This window comes from Rhinolophus sinicus, chromosome 3 (assembly GCF_057876585.1).
Source record: "Rhinolophus sinicus isolate RSI-liver-muscle chromosome 3, RSI-T2T, whole genome shotgun sequence".
Classification (NCBI taxonomy): domain Eukaryota; kingdom Metazoa; phylum Chordata; class Mammalia; order Chiroptera; family Rhinolophidae; genus Rhinolophus; species Rhinolophus sinicus.
The window spans coordinates 121,365,845-121,391,631 of record NC_142503.1 but is presented as its reverse complement, the minus strand read 5'-3'; the positions used below and the strand labels follow the sequence as shown (position 1 = coordinate 121,391,631).

The window sequence follows — 25,787 nt, the reverse complement described above, 5'->3', positions numbered from 1 at the left end:
TCTAGAGTACACGAGAATCACCTGGGGGAGATTGGTGAGTAGATAGGTTTTTAACTCCTGAAACTCTAATTCAGTAAGTTTGGGATGGTCCCAGAAAACTGCATTTTATTAAAATGTTAGGCTCCTCAGGTGACTCTTGTAGAGATGGTTCATCAGCACACATTGACACACACTGTCCTAGGACAAAAGATTAAGAATCCTTTTCTATTTCTACTAACTATTGAAATATTAGCCCAATTTCTCATAAGCTCAACAACACCTAACTGCTAGGCCCAGAGACTTCTCCTTAGTCTTTGTTATGCAATCTTTTTCATTACTTGGCATCGACTTTGTCACTTTTTACATCTTGAAAACTATCTTCTGTTAAGAATGCATTTTTCTGGTTCTCTCTGCCTCTCTGGTCACTATTACAGCAATGCCCCCCTTTCCCATGAGGGATATGTTCCAAGACCCCAAGTAGATGCTTGAAACCACGGATAGTACTGAAAGTTAAAAAAAAAAAAAAAGGTTTTTTTCCTATACATAAATACCTTTGATAAAGTTTAATTTATAACTTAGGCACAGTAAGAGATTAACAGTAACTAATAAAATAGAACAATTATAAAAATATACTATAATAAGTTATGTGAACATGGTCTCTCTGATAACCAAGATGGCTACTAAGTGACTAACAGGCAGGTAATGTAGATACGTTGGACAAAGGGATGATTCACGTCCTGGGTGGGGTGGACTGGGAGGGCCTCAGATTTCATCACACTACTCAGAACGGCACGCAATTTAAAACTTCTGAATTGCTTATTTCTGAAATTTTCCATTTAATATTTTTGGACTGCAGTTGAACCACAGGTAACTGAACCACAGAAAGTGAAACTGGGGGGACTACTGTAGTGTCCTCTGGCCTCTTGTATGTTGCCCTTTCGTTACGTTTTCTCAAGATTCTGACTTTGGTCCTCCCAGTCCTCCTTGCATGATTCTATTCACTCCTAAGAAGTATGGAGAACTTTCATGCCAACCTCAGAAGTTTAGACTTTGCCCTGTAGATAAAAAAAGTTATAAGTTTCTCAACAGTGGAATATCGTGGGGAAAGTTAATGTTCTAGGAACATTATCTTGAAGATGGTCTGCAAAAAAGAATTAGAGATAGGAGAAGTAGGAGGAATGAGAATAATTAAGGGATTATGAAAATAGACAGTTAAAGTCATCACCAAGGTGTGGCTTCAGAATAAAAATATTACTTTTCTTTTTAAATATTACTTTTCTAGTAGTTCTTCAGAAACTAGTCTATTTCAATAAATTAATAGGTAAGGCACTTCTAGATCTGTTAGTTTCATTGTCATGTCGGTTTGTCAATATAAATTTAAGTATAACATATCAGGTCCTCTGCAATGTTAATCATAAATAGTAAAACTTTGGCATGTTTAATACCAATATGACTTCATCTCCAAAACAAGTGGCATAGGATTCTATAGTATTTGATCCTTATAGTTGATAAATTTCTTTCATTATGGAGTCAATAAATCATTAATACAGATATTATTCATAAATGGCATGCTTTCTTTTGACTTGAATTAGTGAAGGAATGGCACAAGTCTGTTTGATTTTACTTTGTATGAGTATCTTCAAGATATTAAAAGCAGTCATTGGTAGTCTGTGTCTCACACAAGTATTTTTCTATAACTGAATCCATGAAGTCTCTAAATGACAAATAAAATAGTATTAGGTTGGTGCAAAAGTAATTGTGGTTTTTGCAATTATTTTTAACCTTTTCAACCACAATTACTTTTGCACCAACCAAATGATACTCTAATTGAAAATATTCTAGGATCTTAGAAAAACAGAGGCAGCTACATTAGGTGCGACCCTACCACCACCTAATTTACTTAAAAATGTTTTTATTTATTTTTAAATTACAGTTGGCACACAATATTAGTTTCAGGTGTACAATATAATTAGACATTTATATACATTACGAAGTAATCACCACGGTTAGTACCCATTTGTCACATTAACTATAGTTTCTATGCTGCACATTAAATCCCTGTGACTTATTTTTATAACTGCCACCTAATTTAGTAAATAAATCAATCTATTGGCTGCTTTTTCTCAAATGATCAACACTGGGGAGATGCTATGCCTTCATCAAGATTGACTACAATTTTAACAACTCTCATTACAAGAAAAGTCAGGAAGATTGAAATTATTCCTCCCTATTGTGTGATCTTGGGAAAATTATTTAAGCATTATTTGACTTTCCATAGCACTAGCCTCTATATATACTGTGAAGATAAAATGAGATATTTATTGAAGGTTCTTTGAGTACCTTGGACCAGAAGAGCTACAGAAAAGCAAGGTAGTTCTTTTTTTTAAATTTTTTTATTTTATTTTATTGTGGCAACATATACATAATAAAATTTACCATTTTAACCAGTTTTAACAAGGTGTGGTTATTTCCATATCCACCATTTCTCCTGCCTTTTCCCTGTTGTGCTAGATAACTTCTCTGGAAATGAAACAAAGTTGGTGTCACCTTCCCTTCTGCTTAATAACCCTTCATGTAGTTGAAACTGCTATTCTCCACAAATACCTCAAGCAAATTTTTTTAAAGGAGAATTGCCTGAACTATAAAATAGCAATCTAGGGCTGTGAGTCAGCATTTCACCTACACACAAAATCAAAATGATTTAAAACAGGAAACACATACTCTTTTTGAAAGACATATACACCTCCTTGGAGAAATTTTGAGAAAATTGGGTCCTTTGCAAGTTTATGAATAGTTTATTACATTTCAATAAGTGTATTGTGAATCAATAAAGCAAAACTTGAGGACTAAGAGCTCATTACCAAGCCAGTTATTGATTCTCTATTCCAAAATAGAATAGTACAGGAAGAATATAGAGAAAATAAGATTATTTTTGTGATAAAAATTTAAAGTATCTAAGGATCACAGAACTGAAGAAATTATTAGACATAAAGAATTTTCAGCAGCTACTTAAGATATTTGTTTAAATTAATTTCTTCATCATTTGGTCTTTTTTCTTTAAAATATCTTTTAAAATCATATCAGAAGAGTTTGCAAAAATGGAATATTACCTTTTATTGATTCCTTTATTCCTTCAATTTCTTTATTATTCTATTTATGTATTAACTTATTGGAATGATAATGGTTAGTAAAATTATACAGGTTTCAAGTGTACATTTCTATAATACATCATCTATATATTGCATTGTTCCAATTTCTTATATATTCTCCACTTGCCTTTGAAAAGTCTACCTGATTAGCTGTCTACCTTATGTCACTCTCTTAGTCAGCTCGGGCTGTCATAACAAAAAATCATATACTGGGTGGCTTAAACAGAAATTTATTTTCTCACAGTCTGGAGGCTAGAAGTTTAAGATCAAGGTGCCAGCATGGTCAGTTTCTGGTGAGGGTTCTCTTCCTGGCTTGCAGATGCATCTCTTTTCACTGCATCCTCTTCTCACTGCATCCTCACACGATGGGGAGAGAGCAAGCCAGCTCTCCAGTGTCTCTTCTTAGAAGAACACTAATCCCATCATGAGGGCTTCACTCTCATGACCTCATTATCCCCAATTACCTCCCACACGCCTCACCTCCAAATACCACCACACGGGAACTTCAACATATGAATGGGGGAGGGGACAGAAACATTCACTAATAGAAAAAAAATGGCACTAGCTCAAAATCATTAAGTAGATAGCATGGAAATGAGCAAGTGAGCTTCTTTTCACATAATTCCAATAGAAAGCTTCCCTTTTTCTTCATTTTATAGCAATATCTAATTCAACAAGAAAAGAACTTGCTAAAAAATTATGAACTAACACTAATATCATGAAGCAGTAACTTTTAAAAACCAAAGATAAAAATGAAACATACATTGTTTTGGTACAAAAATGAGAAACAATATTAACCCATTGGTATGTTAAATAAAAACATCTTGGCCCGGCCTGGTGGCTCAGGCGGCTAGAGGTCCATGCTCCTAACTCCGAAGGCTGACAGTTCGATTCCCCCATGGGCCAGTGGGCTCTCAACCACAAGGTTGCTGGTTCGACTCCTGCAAGGGATGGTGGGCTTTGCCCCCTGCAACTAGAAACGGCAACTGGACCTGGAGCTGAGCTGTACCCTTGACAACTAAGACTGAAAAGACAACAACTTGAAGCTGAACGGCACCCTCCACAACTGAAATAGAAAGGACAACAACTTGACTTGGAAAAAAGGCCTGGAAGTACACACTGTCCCCCAATAAAGTCCTGTTTCCCTTCCCCAATAAAATCTTAAAAAAAAAAAAAATCTTTTAATCCCCCATCCCTTGTTCCTATCTCAACTAAAGACTCTTAAAATATTCTAAAGCATATGGATATCCCTGGAAAGTAATATTATAATGCCCAATAACATTTCTATATTACATTTTCATAGATATTAAAAGGAATAGTAAATTGCATATTCTTTCACTCAAAATATAGAAGACAAATAGTAAAACAAAACTGACAAAATTATAATTGGTTTGTGCTGGATTTTACCTAATTTTAATACAAACAGTTATTTTTATTACATACTACATACATTTGAAGGTGTAAGAAATATATTTTTCTTGATTGTACAAAACTCATTGTAAAATATTTAAATACAGCTCTCTAAGAACATTTCCACAATGACCATAAAGTGAATAGAAAGCAGTTTTCAAAATTTCGAGCCGAAGTGTAGGGGAAAGCAGAAGGAGAGATGACTGAGATCTAGAGTTTACCTGCCTGGCAAAGTCATCCAATTAGTAGGTTGCCGAGTTATGGATGGGACTCAGGATTTCCTTGTCTGAAAATGCTGCAAATTAGTGCATTCAAAAAGGGGAAGAAAATCTAATTACAGATCAGATCATTTAATACCACAAAACAACCGTAGAAACTAACTTTTAATTTTCAAAACTCAATGAGGTGTGTGTATGGTCCATTGGTATCCAGTTTTAACACCTGCCGGTTCCCATAAGTGCCATGTTCAACCACAACCCCAGCTTCGGCACACTTGTCATTAGCAGCTAATTCTTTTTCACACAGAGTCACAAATTGGGAATAAAGTTCTAACCCTTCTTCTTTTCCAGAGTTAGAGTGATACTGCATATTTCTTCCTTTTACTTTCCCCCCAAGAGTGGCTTGAGGGATGATAAGAATGTTGCCAGGTAGATCCAATATAGAGACGTGCTTGCCATTTTCTGTTTCACTTAATTTCACATTTAACAATGTATTAACTGGGTGGGGAAGAAAGAGAAAATATTTTGAAGTGAAAAACAAAGAAAAAAAATGAAGAAAACCAACAATTTTCTAGTCAACAAATCTTATATTTAAAACCCAGTTTGTCAGCTCAGGCTTTTCACCCAAAGTCTCTGTTTAGATTTTAAACTGTTTCACTTAGCTAAATTATCTAAACATGAAAAACAAGGCAAATTTCATGCAGAAAACGGCAATGATTTAAATGTGAGTTGGCAGGTAAGATCTAACAATTATTCATCCAGAAAGGCCTAAATTAACTTATACTGGAACCTCAAAATATTGTTGTCCCAGGGGCTACATGAGAAGATTTTGCCCTCTTGTTCCTTTTTATATTTCATAAGAAAATCTCATTAGAAAAAGACCATGATAAATCTTCCTCACACCAAATTCTGCTTTATAAGAAAGAATATTAAATGAAAATCTTAGTGCATGTATTACATTTTAAACTTAGTTGCCCAGAGTTCTAAGCTAAGACAAAGGTTCTGGGGTCAGTCTGCTTATAAACCAGCTGATTTTACAATTTCACAACTTCAGAGGCACTATAAATATGGTCTAATAATGTTACAAATCTAACCTAGGGGAGAAGAGTAAAGGTGAAAGCAAGAATTATCAGAAACTCATTGTTACAACTTAAAAAGTAAATTAAAAAGTTTAGAGTTACTAGCCTTATCTTCATATACATACAAGAAGACATGGTATTATTTCTACGGCACTTATGAAATTATATTCTTAAAGCTAATATAAAAATCATCATAAATATCTATGTTAACTAAAAATGTAAACGTAGAAAACCTTTACATCTCAACTTTAGCCATTTTCAAAACAATAAACAGAAGAAATGCCTAATATTAATAGCCTTAGGGACTCTCTACCTCTATAAAGGGTATAAATAACTTCTGCTTGTAAACATAGTCCTGAGAGGGCAAATGGTAAAAGAAACTATATAAACCTCACACTCCTGCCCAAAAATTTGGCTTGAAAAGGTATGCTTTCTGGTGGGGTAGTCAGGAGTAGTCAATGGTTTCAATTATTACAGGATCTGTAGTAAACATTAGTAAGGATTCAGTATGGTTGTTCCACTCTACAAATCACAGAATTAACCTGGTAAAAAACCTCCACGGTGAACACCCAAATGAATTCCTAAGCTATACATTAAATACTACCAATTTTCACTTAACTAATAACTAATACCTCTAATATTCTCTGTTACAAATAGGACTTTGCTATAGCCAGCAGTCCTTATTGGTTGCTTCTAAGGAAACTAACTCTCTAGAGCACTTCATTCCAATGGAAGTCACTATGTAGCTATCCAGGCCTCACGCAAGTAACAGACTAAGGAGGCAATTGTGGAATAATAGGCCAGAGGTTAAGTACAATTTATACTTCCAAGCACACCTCCCTCTACTGGCTATAACTGAGAATTCACTTAATGCTGTTGGTATACAAATATCAGTATGTAGAATTAAACATACTACAAATACAAATGTAAGTAGAATTAAAATGATATAATGAATTAATGGCATGCTGGAAACTCAAAGATCCTAAGACAGGTTATCAATCAAGTACCTCTAGTGATGTATACCGGAAGTTAAGCTTTGACAGGTCCCTGGATCTCAGTCCAATTATACTGAAGATGAATTGAAGAAGATTCTGCACATCTCTATGTTAGCCATACTATTTCAGACTTTATGGATATAATTGGCTGTTATGTTCCCAAGGGGACATGATTTGATTGGAAAGATCTGAATCCATGTAATAAATACAAGGTAGGGTTTAAGAGAATCCCATCACACTGGCTTACTTTGCCTCCTGGAATAGAAGGAAGTCCAAGCTAATGTTACCAGTAATAGATGGAGTTATTTGCTTATAACTCACAACAGCAGAATGTGATTCTTAAAGTCACAATTAAAAACATTTTTTTAAAATCTTTTATTTATTTTAAGTGTGTTTTTCCAGGACCCATCAGCTCCAAATCAAGTAGTTGTTTCAATCTAGTTGTGGAGGGCGCAGCTCGTGGGGATTGAACCAGCAACCTTGGTGTTACGAGCATCGAGCTCTAAGCAACTGAGCTAACCGGCCACCCCTAGAGTCAGTCCTTTACTGAGAATCATGACACATCAAGCTTCGTGTTAGACTATCCACTAACAGAGTTAAGGTGGACCTCCTCAGTGTTTTTAATTTACCACCATCTTACACATGTCTTCTACGTGAAGTCAGGAAGACATATGGAAGCACACAGGATTTAATTACTGTAACGAAATACAGTTTGGATGTGGTTGGTTTGTTTCATCTCATTATGATTAAGATCCATTTAAAAATATATGAAACAACTTTACGAAGTCAGTCTTAAGTCACAATGACAAAAATTCTCTTCCTGTTATTGAAGACTTCTACTGTATTTTTTTTACGGTTAATAAATAATTAACTCAGGAAAATGGACAGAATGTCCAGTACCCATGCATTAGGTCCTGGGAAATCATCCTCTATAATAGGAGCCCTCATTTCATTTTCTTTTAAACCCTTCAAAGTTCCCTATTATCCCCCAAATTCAAATTTTAAACCATTAGTAACTGGCTTTCCATCCTCAGCTATTGTAGGCCCTTTCTTAAGTTTAGTTTTCATCCTCTGACAAGCTGTCAAACATGTTTGATGTCTCAGCATAAAATTCCCTCTAGGAGCCTTCTGTCCAAGCTGTTCCTTACTGGGCTATTCACCCTTGAGTTCCACTACTTGAAGCTCTTCTAGGTTAACTTCTGCATGCTTCAATTACCCATCTGTGTAATTTATATTTCACATTAGTCGAACTAATAGATGCTGTCCTTTACTAATAAAGAGAATATAACTTGTCTCCAATCTTCGGGATGGCTCCATTATTTCAGGCATTTTTTTTTTGGACATAACCATTATATCATATACTGTCTTGAGATAGTATATGATTTGATTTGGTATATCTGAACCTATGTAATTATCGGAAAGAATGTGCAGTGCTCTGGACTATCCTGGATACTGGAAAGCTGCACGCAGTATTGTTCAGAGATGCCTGAACATTGACTCTGCTTTCTTTGCCCCTGGAAGAGGTACAGATGTGATGACACTGAGCTTGGTTCAAGAATCAGTTGAACCTTATATTTATACACATTGCCTACAAAGAAACGCATAAATGGTTAATGTAAATTCTTCCATTATAATAATGCAAACCTGAGCTGCCCAGATTTGAAGGGACCCACATTTTGTACACACACAGCGTCACCTACATGCCCATTAGGGACTCTGGGAGGTAAGAAAACTGTATTAAGAAATGCAGCATCTGTTTCTCCCTATGTGGCCACCCTGCTTCCAACAAGTTTCTGTATCCCTGGCTGAATAGCAGTGTGTTGTATGTGTGTATATACTCTTCTAAACCATTCTATAAGCCATCTAAAATGCTGCAGATGTTTTAAAAGAATTCCACCACACTTTCCTACTTTAAACTTTGGAATAGGCAAATCGCTAAAACCCACAACAGTACACAGAGTTAAGTCCTTCACAACATGCATACCAGTACAATTTAAGATTGTGCCTTTTGCACCTCCTGGAAATTCATCTATGTGTTGCTATACATTCTCACTCTTAAAAAAGAAACATCAAACACGTACCCATTCTGGGAAGAAGGTCTTGATCAGCTCCCTTGAAAAAGCACACATAGATCACTAATCCTCTCTGGACCTATGATAAATCACCATAACAAGCTCAGATTAGAAAGGAACTTCTATATAGAGTAAGTGAATAACATTTCACAACTGTTATAGAGGTTGAATGCAAAAGAGGAGAACTAAATTTTTACAATATTGATTTACAATACTGATTTACATCATACACAAAATCATTTTCAATTTCAATCACCTCAGTTATCATCTTTCAAAAGTTAAGTTTCAAATACAGCCAAAAGCAGTGAAGACTGTAAGTTTTACCTTCAAATATTTACTTCTAATACAAAAATATTGGGACTATAAACTAGCCTCCTTTCCCCTAAGTAAGGCTGACGGACTTAGAAACATTTAGTTTGCAGGACTCCATTTGTTCCACACCAAATGAATTCATATTATACCTTATATGGCTGATGGATAAGCCACAGTGTGACTGGTGTAGCCTTTGACATCATCACTCTTTATTCCTCCTTATCCACTTACTTGCAGATCATGAAAATAAGGGCCTGATTCTATTTCAATAAACTCCAAGAAACTGTCCAATTATTTCTTGTTATTGTTAATGCTTTAAATAAACATAGTGATTAGGCTTTGGAAATTACATTTATGATGCTAAATTCTACATCATGGGATTGCTACCAGGACTATAAGCTTATTTATTTTATATAATGATTTGGATATTTCTTTATTAGTTCTTATAAGATAGAGACTATATGGAAAAGAGACAATTGGTAAATGAGTTTGATTTACTGCTGAGTGAATCATTCAATTTTTTATTTTGCAGATGTACTCTGTTGAGTCCAAGAGCTATTATAAAGATTAAATGAGTTAATATTTGTAAGGTGCTTAAAACAGTGCCTGGTTCAAAGTAAGAATTATGTAAGAGTTTATTAAATGGGTAAGTAAAAATAAACTTAAGGGCTAGAGCAAATTCATTTTACACTTTCACTCCCAAAGCACTTTACAGACTGTTTTCTACATAATAGGAACTCAATTTATCTGTTGGGTGCATTTAACTTCAATAATATCTTATAGAATCTATGTGTTACCTAAATTGTCTTCTATGTAAATATAACTGCAGCTCTGCACTCACACCTGTTTACCTAGAAAATAAGTAGTTTTTAATTCCTTTTGCAGTTGCAGCAAAAAGAATAAAATACCTAGGAATAAACTTAACCAAGGATGTGAAGGACCTATATGCTGAAAACTGTAAGACATTTTTGAAAGAAATTGAAGAAGACACAAAGAAATGGAAAGACATTCCGTGCTCATGGATTGGAAGAATCAACACAGTTAAAATGGCCATATTACCCAAAGCAATATACAGATTTAATGCAATCCCCATCAAAATCCCAATGGCATTTTTTAAAGAAATAGAACAAAAAATCATCAGATTTGTTTGGAACCACCAAAGACCCCGAATAGCCAAAGCAATCTTAAGGAAAAAGAACAATACTGGAGGTATCACACTCCCTGACTTTAGCTTGTACTACAGGGCAACAATGATCAAAACAGCATGATATTGGCAGAAAAACAGACACATAGACCAATGGAATAGAATTGAGAGCCCAGAAATAAAACCACATAAATATGGACAGATAATTTTTGACAAAGAAGCTAAAAACATACAATGGAGGAAAAACAGCCTCTTCAATAAATGGTGCTGGGAGAATTGGATAGCCACGTGCAAAAGAATGAAACTGGACTGCTATCTGTCACCATGTACCAAAATTAATTCAAAATGGATCAAAGACTTAAGCATAAGACCTGACACAACAAACTGCATAGAAGTAAACATAGGTACTAAACTTATGGACCTTGGGTTCAAAGAACATTTTATGAATTTGACTCCAAAGGCAATGGAATTAAAAGCTAAAATAAACGAATGGGACTATATGAAACTTAAAAGATTCTGCACAGCAAAAGAAACCATCGACAAAATAAAGAGGCAACCAACTGAATGGGAGAAGATTTTTGCAAACAGTGCCTCCGATAAGGGGCTAATATGCAAAATATACAAGGAACTCATGAAACTCAACAACAACAAAACAAACAACCCAATTGAAAAATGGGCCGAGGACCTGAAGAGACATTTCTCCAAAGAGGACATACAAATGGCCAATAGACATATGAAAAAATGATCAACATCACTAATCATCAGAGAAATGCAAATAAAAACCACAATGAGATATCACCTCACCCCAGTCAGAATGGCTATCGTCAACAAGACAAGTAGTAACAAGTGTTGGAGAGGCTGTGGAGAAAAAGGAGCCCTCATACACTGTTGGTGGGAATGCAGACTGGTGCAGCCGCTATGGAAGGCAGTGTGGAGGTTCCTCAAAAAATTACGAATAGAATTACCATATGACCCAACAATCCCTCTCCTGGGATCTACCCAAAAAATCTGAAAACATTTATACATAAAGACATGTGTGCTCCAATGTTCATTGCAGCTTTGTTTACGGTGGCCATGGAAACAAACAAAATGTCCTTCGATAGATGAATGGATAAAGAAGTTGTGGTATATACACACAATGGAATACTATTCAGCGGTAAGAAAAGATGACATAGGAACATTCGTGACAACATGGATGGATCTTGAGAGTATGATGCTAAGTGAAATAAGTCAGACAGAAAAAGCAGAGAACCATATGATTTCACTGATATGTGGTATATAAACCAAAAACAACAAAAGAACAAGACAAACAAATGAGAAACAAAAACTCATAGACACAGACAATAGTTTAGTGGTTACCAGAGGGTAAGGGGGGTGGGGGGTGGGAGATGAGGGTAACGGGATCAAATAATGGTGATGGAAGGAGAACTGACTCTGGGTGGTGAACACACAATGGGATTTATAGGTGATGTAATACAGAATTGTACACCTGAAATCAATGTAATTTTACTAACAATTGCAACCCCAATAAATTAAAAAAAAAGAAAATAAGTAGTTTTTAAAAACTACAATTGTGCTTTTGGAACAAGCAAAGGCCTCCAATGCACACTCATAGTAAGGGGCTGGCAGGTTGAATGACAGCTATCTGTACCATTCTCACAGGTCTCTCCACTGGGATTATTTCAGCACAAGCCAAGATCCCAAGCATATTCATATCTGGACACTTGCAATGTCATAATTAAGTAGCTATTTGCAGAAATAGACACCTGTTCTTTACATTCATCACACTACCTCATCAAGGTATTTTCTTCTAGTTTATTCCAATAATAGATCTTAAGTGTGACCTACACATTCCCCTCTTCAAGTCAGAATCACTTCTCTTGTAGCTTCTTTTGCTACAAAACACTTCAAACATGTAGGAAAGTACAGATTATTCTCACAATAACTTTAAAAAGTTCAAGAAGAAAAACATGAGCCTGTGACAGCAAAGCTCTAAATGAATGAAACTAAGAAAATGCAAAGTAACCTTCAAATCTTTTGACAATTAAAACAATGTTTTCAAAAAATTAGAAATTTTAATAATAGGGAAGAGAATGCTTGAGAAACAGGAAGGAATTTACTTTGTTATCTCTTTATACTAATTTAACCATCTGTGGGAGTGGAAGGGAAAGCTTTGAAATAGCTTTTCAAGTTTATAAACACAGAATGATCGTCTGGAAGTCTGCAATAAAATATCTGTGATTTTGCATAAGGAGATGTGACATGAAAAATATAAAAAGATAAAGAAGCGTGGGAAGAAACTTAAATGATTAATAGTTTGAGATTTATAGTCCCACGAGGCAACTATAAAAATAGGAAATTTTCTGGATAAGATTGCAAATATAAAAAGAATACAATTTCAAAATATGAGAGAAATCAAGACCTCAAAAAAAGGCTTTAACAAAAATAAAGAAATATGGACTTTTGAGAAAGAATTAGGAAGGGGGAAATATAGGAACGTTTATGGTTATAAATATTTCTAAGTTAGCAGAGGATACCACGTTCTGATTTAAGAAGGATCATCCATATATTCTAGTTTATGGGTAGCACGTAAAATACTACGATTGTGTTAAGGAATGCTAGACTGGGGACCAAACAGGAGTAGGTAAGATGAGTGAATGAGGTGCTTCTAGGTTAAAAGTGCCTGAGTACCTCCAAAAGTCTTATGAATGAGCTTTTTTCTTCATCTTAGTCCAAAAATAAGTCAGGGGCCTCACAGAGCATTTTGTTTTTGCATTGATTGGGGGCAGGCTGTCTTAAAATGGCAAATATGCAAGTAGTAGGAAATCATATCGGTGTAAATGTTTTAAATTCTTTGGAGGAAATGTGTTTGATAACAAGACGTTATTATAAAAGCATTGGCCTGTATTTCCATTTGGAGATAAGTCAAACTTTTAAAAGTTCCTTGAAAAAATGAATTGTTTCGTGGAAAATCTCATTTCTATACTAAGACCTAGCTGAAGTCAATGTAACTGGGAAATCGAGGGATCTGGAGCTCAAGTCAAAACAAATCTTAAATGTTTACAACAATCAAAACAGATCTCGAATGTTTGCAACAAATCTAATCTACATGTTCGAACTATCCCAGCACAGCAATGCGAAGGGCGTGGCAAAGCCTTTGCTCTTGAAGGAAGAGGTCTTGGTGCAATTAGGTCTAAAGTACACCGAGCGCAGGTAGGAAGCTGGTGGGAGGATGTTCAAATTCCCGCGGTCCTAAGCAGGGGACATGCTCTTCCTCAGGAGGAATACGTTCGAGGAAGGAGCTGGGCACGGCGCTGCAGGGCTGAGGAGACAGGAGAAGCCAGGCAGGCCACTGTGGACAGCGTCGGGCGGGTTGGCCGGAAGTCCCGCGCCACCCGGAGCACTTGCTAGGTGCCACGCGGCCGGCTCGCAGGAGGACTCGGGGGCGGGGGACAAGCCAGCGAGACAACGCGGAACGAACGCCCCTGCACGCCGGAGGATAACGGGAGCTGCGGGGCCGACGTTACCTCCACCCACTGGGCCGTGGCGTCGCCCTCGGCGGGGCGTACTTGCAGCCGGGCGCGCAGGCATTGCTGCAGGATCGCCCGAGCCTGAGGTGTCCGGCCGCTCTCAGCCATGGCTCTAGTCTGCGCGTCGATCCGACGGGTTCAGGCCGCGCGCCGCGCAGGCTGGGCAGCGCGCAGCAAGGATGGAGCGCGGCGCGGCGCGGCGGAGGGACGTCCGGATAGCCCGTGGCCCCGCCCCCGTGTGGGCGGAGCTTCTGCCTGGCTTTCGGGTGACCCGGCTGTACAGTCTTCAATGTATTAACCCCTGCACAGGACCTACCCAACCGTGTAGAAGGTTATCAGTGTTTGTTTTTAAACGAATTAAAAGACTTGTTGGATCTCTTACCTACACACCTTGTAAAGAAACATTTTTCAGCTCAGAATCTTAAGTTTCCAGACGTTGCCAATTTTTAAATTTGCTTAAGTCCATATTACGCCCATTATGAAGATAGGTAAATAGAATGAATCAATTGAATAACAAAATATAAGAAGGAACGAAAAGCTATAAATCTTTCAAACATTTCCTTACCCCAGACAATAAAACAACGCTGCCTCTTCTGTCAGGAATGCAATAAATCATTCTGAACCTGCAGTTGTGGAAAGGTTATTGGTATGCTATGTGAACACACATTTAGAGATCAATCCTTTAGCAAACATCCTCGCTAAAAATATTCTTATCCAAGAAAGTGTGTGATTGTTAATAAACTTTTTAACTTGCAACTAATACAAAAATAAAATGACATATTCTGATGCACATATGATATTAAATTCTGTGATGTGTTTCCTGTAAGTACGTATTAGAATGTAAATAAAATTAAACAAGGGTTTGATTTTCTTTCCCACATAAAGTATTCCTCAAACATGCATCAGATTAGCATTATTCTTCTGTGGGTTTGGAGGATTTTGATGAGGAATAATAGTGTTACCCTGATTGCATTACCCAGGTCATTGATTTGGGCTCAGTTGGCACAATATGCCTATACATTCGGGTCTGTTGCTTTAGAAGATGACATCACTGACTGTTGCTATCCATACAAAGTAGTGTAAAGGAAGAAAATAATCCATGTGTAATCAACAGCTCTTTCTACACAAAATTAAGCTGCCTGTTTGCTGGTTATCTTGCAGCTGCCTTACACTTTTTGTAAAAACAAAAAGCGAAATCTCACATTATCTCTGATTGCTGCATTGCAGGGGTTCCTACATTTGTTGGCATTTGTCTGTAGAGCGCAGACAAGTTGCACTGTCTGCACCTTCATGTCATTGTAACTATTGAGTCTCTTTTCTCTTTCACTCCCAGGCTCAACTTTTACAGGGCTGGAAGGAACTTGGACATAGAGGTCCTGAGCCTTGACCCAGAATAAGAGGACTTTGATGTCCATTTGTAAATGGGAGAAGGAGATAGGAAGGACTCTTGAAAATAGGGTACATGGTTCCCAGAGATCTTTCCACAGTGAAGGGATTTTAGCAAATTGGGAAATCCTTCCTGTGAATAGATGGATTCTGGTTGGTAATGGTCAACGTCTCAAAGATCACCAATTACTTTAAATTTCCTGTTGGGTAAGGATCACCTACCTGGACATTACTGCAGGTATTACAGTAATAGGTTGTGGCTCACTATTCTTTCCTTCTACCTGCAGAGGGCAGTAGAAAGTAGGCACCAAAAAGAAAGTAGTATTATCTTCCTGTATTTTATTAATGCTTATTTTTTAAACATTTAGTCTCATTCCACAAAGAATTTAAGAAGTTCAAACATATATGCAATAAAATACTAAAATGTATAAGAATACAGCATTAGGAGTAAAGAAAACAGAACTATGTCAGTAAGTCGCAATGGGGAAAATAAAAAACAAATAAGACTGGTTCTTTTTTTTTCTTTTCATTTTTTAAAATTAGTTTCAGGTGCACAAAACAATATAATAGTTAGACATTTATCATTTATATCTCTCATACAGTGACAACCCCCTCCCCCCATCCACTACCCCTCTGACACAGCCATTACATTTCCACTGTCTCTATTCCTAATGCTGTACTCCACTTCTTGTAGCTATACATATAAATATATACACACACACACACACACACACACACACATATATATATATATATATATATAAAATTATAGTTGACATTCATTACTGTTCAGCTTCAGCTTCAGGTGTACAGTGCAGTGGTCAGGCATCTACATCATCCCTGCAGTGGTCTCCCTAATGAGACAAGTATCTATCAGATACCCTACAAAATCTTTACAACATTGTTGATTACATTCCCCAAATTGACTTTCCTTTCCCCGTGGCAATCTTGTGGTTACTGACTGTGCTTTCTAATCCTCTCACCTTCCCCCTTATCCCCACCCCCCCGCATCTAGAAACCCTCAGTTTTTCCTCTGTCTCTGAGACTGTTTCTGATTAGTTCATTCATTTATTCTTTTCTTTAGATTCCACATATAAGTGAGATCATATGGTATTTGTCTTTCTCTGTCTGACTTATTTCACTTAATGTTCTCTAGGTCCATCCATGTTGTTGCAAATGGTAATATTTCCTTCTTCTTTATGGCTGCGTAATACTCCAGTGTATAAATGTACCACAGTTTCTTAATCCAGTCGTCTACTGATGGGCACTTCGGTTGTTTCCATGTCTTGGTTATTGTATATAGTGCTGCAATAAACATAAGGGTGCGTAAATTTTTTTGAATTAGAGTTTTGAATTTCTCCGGATAGATACCTAGGAGTGGAATTGCTGGGTCATAAGGTAGTTCCATTTTCAGATTTTTGAGATACCACCGTACTGTTTTCCATAGTGGCTGCACCAATCACTGTCCCACCAACAGGGCATGCACAAGGGTTCCCTTTTCTCCACATCCTCGCCAGCACTTGTTGTTTGTTGATTTATTGATGATAGCCATTTTGACTGGGGTGAGGTGGTATCTCATTGTGGTTTTTATTTGCATTTCTCTAATGATTAGCGAGGTTGAGCATTTTTTCATATGTCTGTTTGCCATCTGTATGTCCTTTTTAGAAAAATGTCTCTTCATGTCCTCTGCCCATTTTTTAATTGGGTTGTTTGTTTTTTTGGAGTTGAGTTGAGTGAGGTTTTTTTTTTTTTTTTTTTTTATAAATTTGAGATATTAATCCCTTATCAGATATATCATTGGCAAGTATCTTCTCCCATTCAGTAGGATCCCTTTTTGTTTTATTGATGGTTTTCTTTGCTGTGAAAAAACTTTTTAGTTTGATGTAATCCCACATGTTTATTTTTTCTCTTACTTCCATTGCCTAAGGAGATATAGCAATAAAAATCTTACTCCAGGTAATGTCTGTAAAGTTTCTTCCTATATTTTCTTCCAGGAATGTTATGGTTTCGGATCTTACATTTAAGTCTTTAAGCCATTTTGAATTTATTTTTGTATATGGTGTAAGGAGGTGGTCCAGGTTCATTTTTTTGCATGTGTCTGTCCAGGTTTCCCAGCACCATTTATTGAATAGACTGTCTTTACCCCAATGTAAAATCTTGCTTCCATTGTCATAGATTAAATGACCATATAGGCATGGATTTATTTCTGGGCTCTCTGTTCTGTTCCATTGATCTATGTAAGACTGGTTCTTAACTGGAATGCTGAGGTGATACAGTATATAGCAAAGTTTTCACAGATGTACAACTTCAATTTTTGTTATAAGACATTATGTCCATCACACATAATGTTGAGATGAAATGTGTACAGTTTCCTTCAAATTAGAAGTCAATCAAAGGCAAAGCAAAAGCATTAAGAAAGGAAGAAGTGGTTCACCGGAACGTAAGAGGAAGATGGTGGTTCACCAGAACATCAGAGAGCTTTGCCTCTTCCAGTTGCACTTTTATTAATTAACATATCCCTATGTAAAGTCTCATGTAAGAGGCTTGTTTTAGAGCTAAAGCACTCACAAGAAATCACTGTGTGGTCAGGAATAGTTCTCAAACAGGTCTACAGTGCTGAAAGGGGATCATATGGATAGTGGGTTAGTTATGTATGCATTCTAGTCCCTCTGAGATGATACAATAATTTATTTAAAGTTGTTTGAACTTGTTTAATTAATTAAAGTTGGCTGTCCCAAATTTTAACATTCAAAAGAATTTCACAAACAGAACATTTGAGAACTACTTCTAAAAGATCCTTTACAGTTGATACTAAGCTTCCTGATTATAAAGAGGAAAGGAAAGAGAAAGGAATTATAATGTTTCATAGTTCTTGGAATAAGCAGAGCTTTTCCTAAGATTTAGCTTTAAAACAAGTCTCTTATATGAGACTTTACATAGGGTTATGTTAATTAATAGAAGTGCAACTGGAAGAGGTAGATGTTATTTTCTTGTTGGGGGAAGACTAGAAGAAATCTAGGCCCCTCCACTTCAAAGCTCAGATATTTATTTTTTTCAGTGCTTAGGGAGGTGATCAGGTTCTGAGAACTTGGTTCACACTAACTGAAATGCACATGAATTGAGATAGAACCAGAATAGTGATTTATTCATTTATAATAAGAAATACTGCTGTGACATGGAGTGGAAATTCTCACATGAAATGTGATCAGCAAATGTTCCCTTGTGGTCAAGCATGGGATACTAGATCATATTCAGAAGTCTCTGTACTAATTTATTATGAGAGAATCACTCTTCTACCAGGGCATCTAACTGAGGTGTGAAAGACCCACGTGAATGAATTCTTGCTTCAAGACAATTTCCACATGCATTAAGACTGAAGAAAGAAGAAACAAACAGATTTAAATAAGAGCCTGAAATAAAAAGTCTAAGGGCAAATGCTCCAAACCACAACCATATATTTTGTCATGGAGCCTCTTCTTACAGAGATAGAAACTGAGGGCATGAGTGTTAATCCAGTTGAAGCCCTTCCATATGGAAGTATGAGGCCTGGGAAAATGACATTTCTCACCTAAGAGCTGAGTCTACTTTTAACATGAATAATTTGTACAACCAAGTAGGGTATGGAATTTAGTTTGGAACTCGATATTGATTGTTCTTGTGATCACTTTGCTTTTTTTTTCAAGTCTTACTTTATTACTGTACTATTTGCTGGTATGTTGCTTAGGCAACATAATATAACAAGTGCTTTTAGCTTTAAGGCAATGATGTAAATCTTTCGCAGTCTGTAGGGTTTCTTCAGTGTAGGCTGTTAAGTTATCTTGAGCTTTGAGTTTTCAGTTCATAGTGTTGTGATAGCTTAACAAAACATTGTGTTACCTTGTGAATATTTGTCTACTTCTGTTGGCTGTTTTGTCAAGTCAGGCCATCGTGTTGTAAGGGCTTTTTTAAAAAAAAATTTTATTGGGGAATATTGGGGAAAAGTGTGTTTCTCCAGGGCCCATCAGCTCCAAGTAGTTGTCCTTCAATTTAGTTGTGGATGGCGCAGCTCATCTCCAAGTCCAGTTGCTGTTTTCAATCTTTAGTTGCAGGGGGCACAGCCCACCATCCCATGCAGGAATTGAACGGGCAACCTTGTTGTTGAGACCTCAGGCTCTAACCAACTGAGCCATCCGGCTGCTTCTCCAGAAGCTCAGCAGCAGCTCATTGTCTTCAATCTAGTTGTGGAGGGTGTAGCTCACTGGCCCATGTGGGACTCAAACTGGCAACCCTGTTGTTCAGAGCTCACACTCTAACCAACTGAGCTATCTGGCCGCCCCTGTAAGGGCTTTTTATAATTTTGACACCTACATTCTTTGTAAGAAAAAATTGTGAAATAGTTTGAAATGGGCAAAAGATATTTTTAGATATCCCTTTAATGGAATACTGGAGTCTCTGGCGATTACCCGGTTCTATAGGTCTATATAGGCTGTCTTTGACTAGGCTGTCTCACAACTCTGTAGAGATAGAAGTTAACTTTTTGAATACTGACAGTAAGCAAATTTTTCCTGTTCATAAAAATGTAAAATTTGATTATTGCTCTGTGGATATTGACCAGGTTTGCCAGTTTTACATTCATTTGTAAATTCATTTCAGCATTCTTACTTGACTTGAGTTCTCTCTTCCCCTCTTTTTAAATAAACTTTAAATTTTAGAGTAGGTTTAGATTTACAGAAAATTTGCAAAGATAGTACAGAGAGTTCCCATATTCCCCGTACCCAATGTCCCCTACTATTAACATCTCAAATTACTATGGTATGTCCATGACAACTAAGGAACCAACATTGGTACATTAATCAAACTCCATACTTTATTCAGATTCCATTAGTTTTTTTCTCTAAATTCTTTTTCTGGATCCCACCCAGGATACTACATTACATTTAGTTCATCATGTTCCCTTAGACTGTGACAGTTTCTCAGAATTTCTTTGTTTTTAATAACCTTGGCAGTTTTGAGGAGTACTGGTCAGGTACTGCTTTATTGGAATTTGATGTTTTTCTCATGATTACTCTGAAGGGAGAAAGAGACTATGGAATCCAGAGGCAGACCCTTACGAGAAGGCATTGACCTTGTGCCAGGAGCACAGCCAGCTCCAGGTGACCCTTTACGTAGGCCGCTAGGGAAATAAATACCTGACCCCATTCTCTGTCTTCCTTCCATTTACTGCCAGTGCTTCCCATTGGCAAAATCCAACCAAATGCCAGGAAGCTTTGGGCCTTGATGTTCCGGCCTCTAGGGCAGAAAGCAGGGTAAAGAATGCTTGATTGTGGATCTGGAAGGCAAGCAGGAGATATCTGGCACACGGACTGAAGAGGTCTTAAAGATCACAGTGGGAACATTTTTGTGTTCTTTTTGTTGGAAAATTACAGCTGGGGAGACAAAGAAAGATATAGCTGCAGTTAACATTTCTAATGGAAATCCCTAATTTCTCCAAGCATTTAGATAGATGAAGGTTGCCTTAGTGAGTTATCAGTGTAAGATGAATCAAGATCCTTGAGCTCTACCCCCTTTTTTTCCGGATTACTGGTGACATGGCAAGATATCAGAGGAGAATGGTTGCTGGGATCCTAGCTGTGGTGAAAATGCCCCCTACACAGTTCAACTTGCATGGAAGGAAGGGATGGAGCCATTGACTTCCAGAGGTCTTGCAGACTTGAATAAGAAGCCTGTTAGAGGGGGCCACTAAGGACCTAAGTCTATAGAGCTCCCCAGGAATCTCTTGGACTGTGGGGGAAGGGACTTGGAATCAGATTTGATTAGATACAGAAAAAATAATGATCCATTTTTATTGTCTTTGAGTGTTTTACCTAAGTTCATACTGACTCCAGCAGGAAGTAAGTAAACAATAGAGATTTCAATAATGAATTGTTCATATTCACCTAACTCTTCAATTCATTTTGCTTGAGATGGAAAAGGAAAAGCAGTATTATCAGATGGCAGCCCCCTGATTGTTTGCTCCTCTTGGCAAGTGAAGCGAAAGGAATACAGATCTTCAGCATGCTTGAGGGAGGACATTGTAAAGATCTTGCAAACAGAGACATTCCAACTCCAGAATTAATTAATAATGGCATCCATGTATTTAGCTAATTGTTATAAATGTTTATTTACCATGCCAGACACTAAGCTAGGTGATGGAAATATATGAGGAATAAGATGCTGTTCTTATCCTCCAGGAGCTCAGAATTTAGTGAAGAGACAAGGGAAACAATGGGAAGAATTAGAAAAACTATTTCTGTTCCCACCATTGTGATATTTCCCTTCCCACAGGGGAAGGACAGGACTTGGAAGGGGAACCATCTCTAGGAAAGCCTGAACTAAACTAAAGAGGTGACTGGCCTTAACTGGAGGGGAGATAAGATCTGTGGCCCAAACAATTTGGCATAAACTGGATTTTCAGGGCCATACCACATCAAGGCAAATGTTTTCTTAGTCAGCAACTGACTCTCCGGAATACCTTTCCGTTTTTCTCTTTTATAGCATTTCCTTATACATTAAGTCCTCACTTAACATTGTTGATAGGTTCTGCCACTTTAAATGAAACGACGGATAATGAAACCAACTTCATCGTAGGCTAATTGATATAAGAGTTAAGTTCCATGGCTTCCATCAATGTTTTAATGAAATGATGTTGAATGAAATGATATTGTTTGAGGACCTGCTACACATATTACAAGTAGTCTCCAGAGTCTTCAGAGTCTCCAAAATTCAACTGAGCATTGACCTTCAATTTATAAGGTTTCCTTCCTCTAGGCCACAATCAAAAGCCTAACATTCTAAGTACTGTGTTTAGCTGCACTCTGCTGGGTGTGAGCTGATTAAAGCAATTTCATTAACTTGTGAATGAAACTTAACTGTCTTAAAAGGCATATTTGCATTTTAATAATGTCCCTTAACACAAATTAATCTCTAATTGGTAGAATGTGTGAGTTACTTTTTGTGGGAAGAAGAAGGAGGGGGAATTACTCCCTAATGCTCTAAGTTTAAAATAGTTGCTGCTCTCAGAACCTCTGGATTCTCACCTCCCAGTCACTTCTCACACGATGCAATTTTGCTTATTTTGCCTCTCTTCCTGAAGCTAACCACTCCAAAAAGCTTTTTAGGTTATATTCAATGGACATCATCATTTTTTGAATAGTTTTTATATTTGGGGAAATTCCCACACTGTGGGAATCCTTTTTCTCTCCCGCGTGGAAATCAGAACTCAGCTCCCCAGTCTCCTTTGCAGCTAGGATGCAGGTATGCCTCTTAGGTACCCTTAAACTAGATTAAATTTGGAAGTGAGCAATGTGAAAAAACAGGCTTCCCTATTCCCGATGTCAGTTTTGGCAGAGCTTTCAGGCACAGGATGATTCAAGACCTGATCCAGAAGTGGCATTGGTGGCAGTAGCAGTTGCATAAAACCAAGTTGTGAGTGTTTTGGATTCAGTGGCAGCAGCAGCAGCAGCAGTAGCAGTTGGTACCATTTATTAAAATAGAGAACACCAGCAATAGAGTCCTGATCTAGACAGTTTTGTGGCATATTTTGGGTACTGTTGCTGGGATCTGAGCTTTGAATGTTTCTACAGCCATGCTAACAATTCTGTGAGCTACTTAATATCCGTTAGTAGTTTTTGGTGAAGCCAGGCAGAATGAAATCTGCTGTTTGTAACCAAGAACACTAATTGATACAGGAATCATCCTCATCTTTTCCCTTTCTCCTCTTTCTCCATCTCTGAACCAACAGAATTTACAAGACAAGACGGTACTTTTCTCTGTCCCCACTTCCGCTGTCTTAGTTCAGGCCACATCACCTGTTACCTGCATGATGGCACCACTGTCCAGTTTGACCACTCACCTCCAGTTTTGACCTCTCCATGACAGCAGCCAGAATGAGCCTCCTAAAATGCAAAACGAATTCTATGACTCAGTGGCTCCCTAATGCCCCCAGGATAAAGTCAAGGACCACGTCCAAACTCCTTAGCAGGGGCTTTCAGGACCTCAGCCTGGTTGACCTTTCCAGCTGGTCTTGGCCACGCCTGCTTCTCACACCTGTGCTCTAATCATTCTCTTTTCTTGCTTTGGACCAGCAGCAATGGACCTCCTGGGATCCTGTTAGAAATGCAGAATCTCAAGAATCATCATTTTAACAAATCCTTACGTGAGTCATATGCGTATTCAAGTTTGGGTAGTGCTGCTGTAGACCTTTGTGCTCTCTTCCCCTGGGACTGTCACGAATTCTGCTTTCTCTGTTGCACTGTCCTTCCCTGTCTTTATACACGTAACGCTGTTCTGCAGGACTCATCCAGGAAAATTTCTGTAACTGGTGACAGCTGGGTTGGGGACTTTTGTTTCTTAACTGCAAACATGGCACCTATTCCTCTGTACTGCAATGACGTTTTTACTCCTTTTTCTTTCTCACAGAGAAGAACAGGGGTGTTCTTCTCTGGTTGTACTTTAGAGTCAACCTAACAACTTAAAAAAAAATACAAATTCTCGTGTCCTGCCCCTAGAGATTTGGGGTTTAATTGGTTTGGGTAAAGCCTAGACATTAGTATTTTTAAAAAGTATCCCAGATGATTATAATGGGGAACGAAATTCAGAACCACCACACTAGACTTTAAGCTCCTTGAGGACAGCTATTGTGTCTTAGTCACTATTGCAGTTTTAGAGCCCACCACAATGCCAGATACTTAAACTATACTAGTAAATAATTGTTCCCTCTAGTTTCTCAGGGAGATGGAATCAGATTTGCGTTGTGTACACCATCCTACCTTATACCCCAAACCTTCTCACATGTGTTAGCAGCTGGGCCACCCATTCATCTCATTAAAACCTGGAGTCATTTCTGGAGGAAAGAACTTGACTGGCATTTGAAACATGAGTATCTCTAACCATTCTCTCCTTGAACCAGTCTGATACCGATGTAATGAAGCAAGTTTATATAATTGGATGCTAATAGGCACACTGCTTAGAAACACTGTCTCCACACACCAGTTCCACAAAGAAGAGCCACTAATCCTTGGTTTACAAACCTCTTGGGGCCCAAGAAGTCACAATAGTGAGGAGGTTGATGAGATAGACACAACTATAACAAGTAGATTTTCTAGAAGTTAACCATCGTTTTATGGGAAGTTAAGAAAATACATTTTGTGAGAGTTCTTTTAAGTTTACACCCTATTTTCTTAAACATGTAAAGTGACTTCTTAAAAACAACTTTTAATAATATCTTATTTTTGTATAGTGTTTTATATTTTAGAAGTGATCTCACATCCATAATCTCATTTGGAGACATCCCCATATTATAGATGAGGAAGCTGAGGCCTGGGAAGTATGAATAGCCTGTCTCAAATAAATCACCAAGCTAGAGGCAAAGCCAGGCCACCACCCAAATCTCCTGATTACAAGTTCAATGCTATTTTTTTTTCCCACTTTGTATGTGGATCCTGACATTTTTCTAGGCGCTTCTGTCTGATTTTTGCAGCCAAGAATGTGATCTGATGAAATGAACAGAGTCTGTGGATCTGGGCTGAAAGCCCAGGCTCATTGCTTCCTAGCAATGACTTCCTGCAGTGAGTGTAGAGGTTGACAGCATGGATTCTAGCACCAGAGTGCCTACACTTACAACTGTGTCACTGCTGATTGCTTACTTTATGGCCTTGAGTAAGGGCTTCAGTTTCATAGTCTATAAAATAGAGATAACAATGTGGCCCTTACTTCATAGAATTGCTGTAGGGTTAAATGAGTTACTATTTGTGTGTGTGTGTGTGTGTGTGTGTGTGTTTTAGAGTGAAGTGAGTTACTATTTGTAAAACACTTGGAATCATGTCCAAGCACAAGGTAGGTATGATGTTTGTTAAATATTTGTTAAATAAAAGTCTCCTTCCATCCTATTATTTTACTCCTAAAGTTGTTTTTCAAGTCACATATTGTGATCACTCATATTCAATTTTTATTAAATATCTTTTACTGGATATCAATTGTTGTGGGGACAGAACCCCAGAGAGCAGTTTCCAGGCTCTCGGCCTCACGTGGAAAGGTGCTGGCTCGGGTAGTAGATGGCCGTCAGCTGTGGCTAGTTGGCCGTCAGCTGTAATCCTTGAGCCATTGGCCACTAATATAACTGCTGTGGCTATGTTGGGGAGTGGAGTCGAGGGAAGTCAGAGTGTAGGTCAGTTGGCAGAAAAGCGGACAGCAGGTCGCGCGTCATGTGAATCCAGCCTCCAGTGAGACTGGTGGTATGACTCCCCTACCTATGGCTCTGTGGGTGTTCCTTTTTGGCCTCACCATATCCTGCGTTCTTGTGTGGGGAGCGGTAGCTGAGACCCTGCCTGGCACCCTGCATGACACATGGCGCAGAGAGCAGGGTGTGGTGTCGGCTGAAACTCTCCGGAAGGTAATGGAGCAGTTTATACGTATAAAAGCTCAGTTTCGTAAGCAGGGTACGGTGCCAGCCAAAGCTCTCTGAAGGGCGGTGGAGCAGTTTGTGCATGTGAACACT

At 37.8% G+C, this 25,787-nt stretch overlaps 1 protein-coding gene across 1 annotated transcript; it reads right to left on the bottom strand.

Annotated features, from left to right (window-relative positions):
• Positions 1-2,356: 2,356 nt before the first annotated feature.
• Positions 2,357-14,128, bottom strand: DTD2 (D-aminoacyl-tRNA deacylase 2). Its single transcript, XM_019754503.3, has 3 exons — positions 13,886-14,128; positions 8,912-8,981; positions 2,357-5,254 (listed from the first exon to the last, which is right to left on the bottom strand). The coding sequence occupies exons 1-3, from the start codon at positions 13,994-13,996 to the stop codon at positions 4,929-4,931; spliced, it is 507 nt and encodes a 168-aa protein (XP_019610062.1). The 5' UTR covers positions 13,997-14,128; the 3' UTR covers positions 2,357-4,928.
• Positions 14,129-25,787: the final 11,659 nt, after the last annotated feature.

What these genes read in the sequence shown, in the direction of transcription:
- DTD2 (XM_019754503.3), bottom strand. Translation starts at nt 13,996, where the DNA reads ATGGCTGAGAGCGGCCGGACACCTCAGGCTCGGGCGATCCTGCAGCAA. An exon ending in CCACGGCCCAGTGGGTGGAG is followed by an intron (nt 8,982 to 13,885) that starts GTAACGTCGGCC and finishes GATTTATCATAG; the next exon opens with GTCCAGAGAGGATTAGTGAT. An exon ending in AGACCTTCTTCCCAGAATGG is followed by an intron (nt 5,255 to 8,911) that starts GTACGTGTTTGA and finishes TTCCCCACCCAG; the next exon opens with TTAATACATTGTTAAATGTG.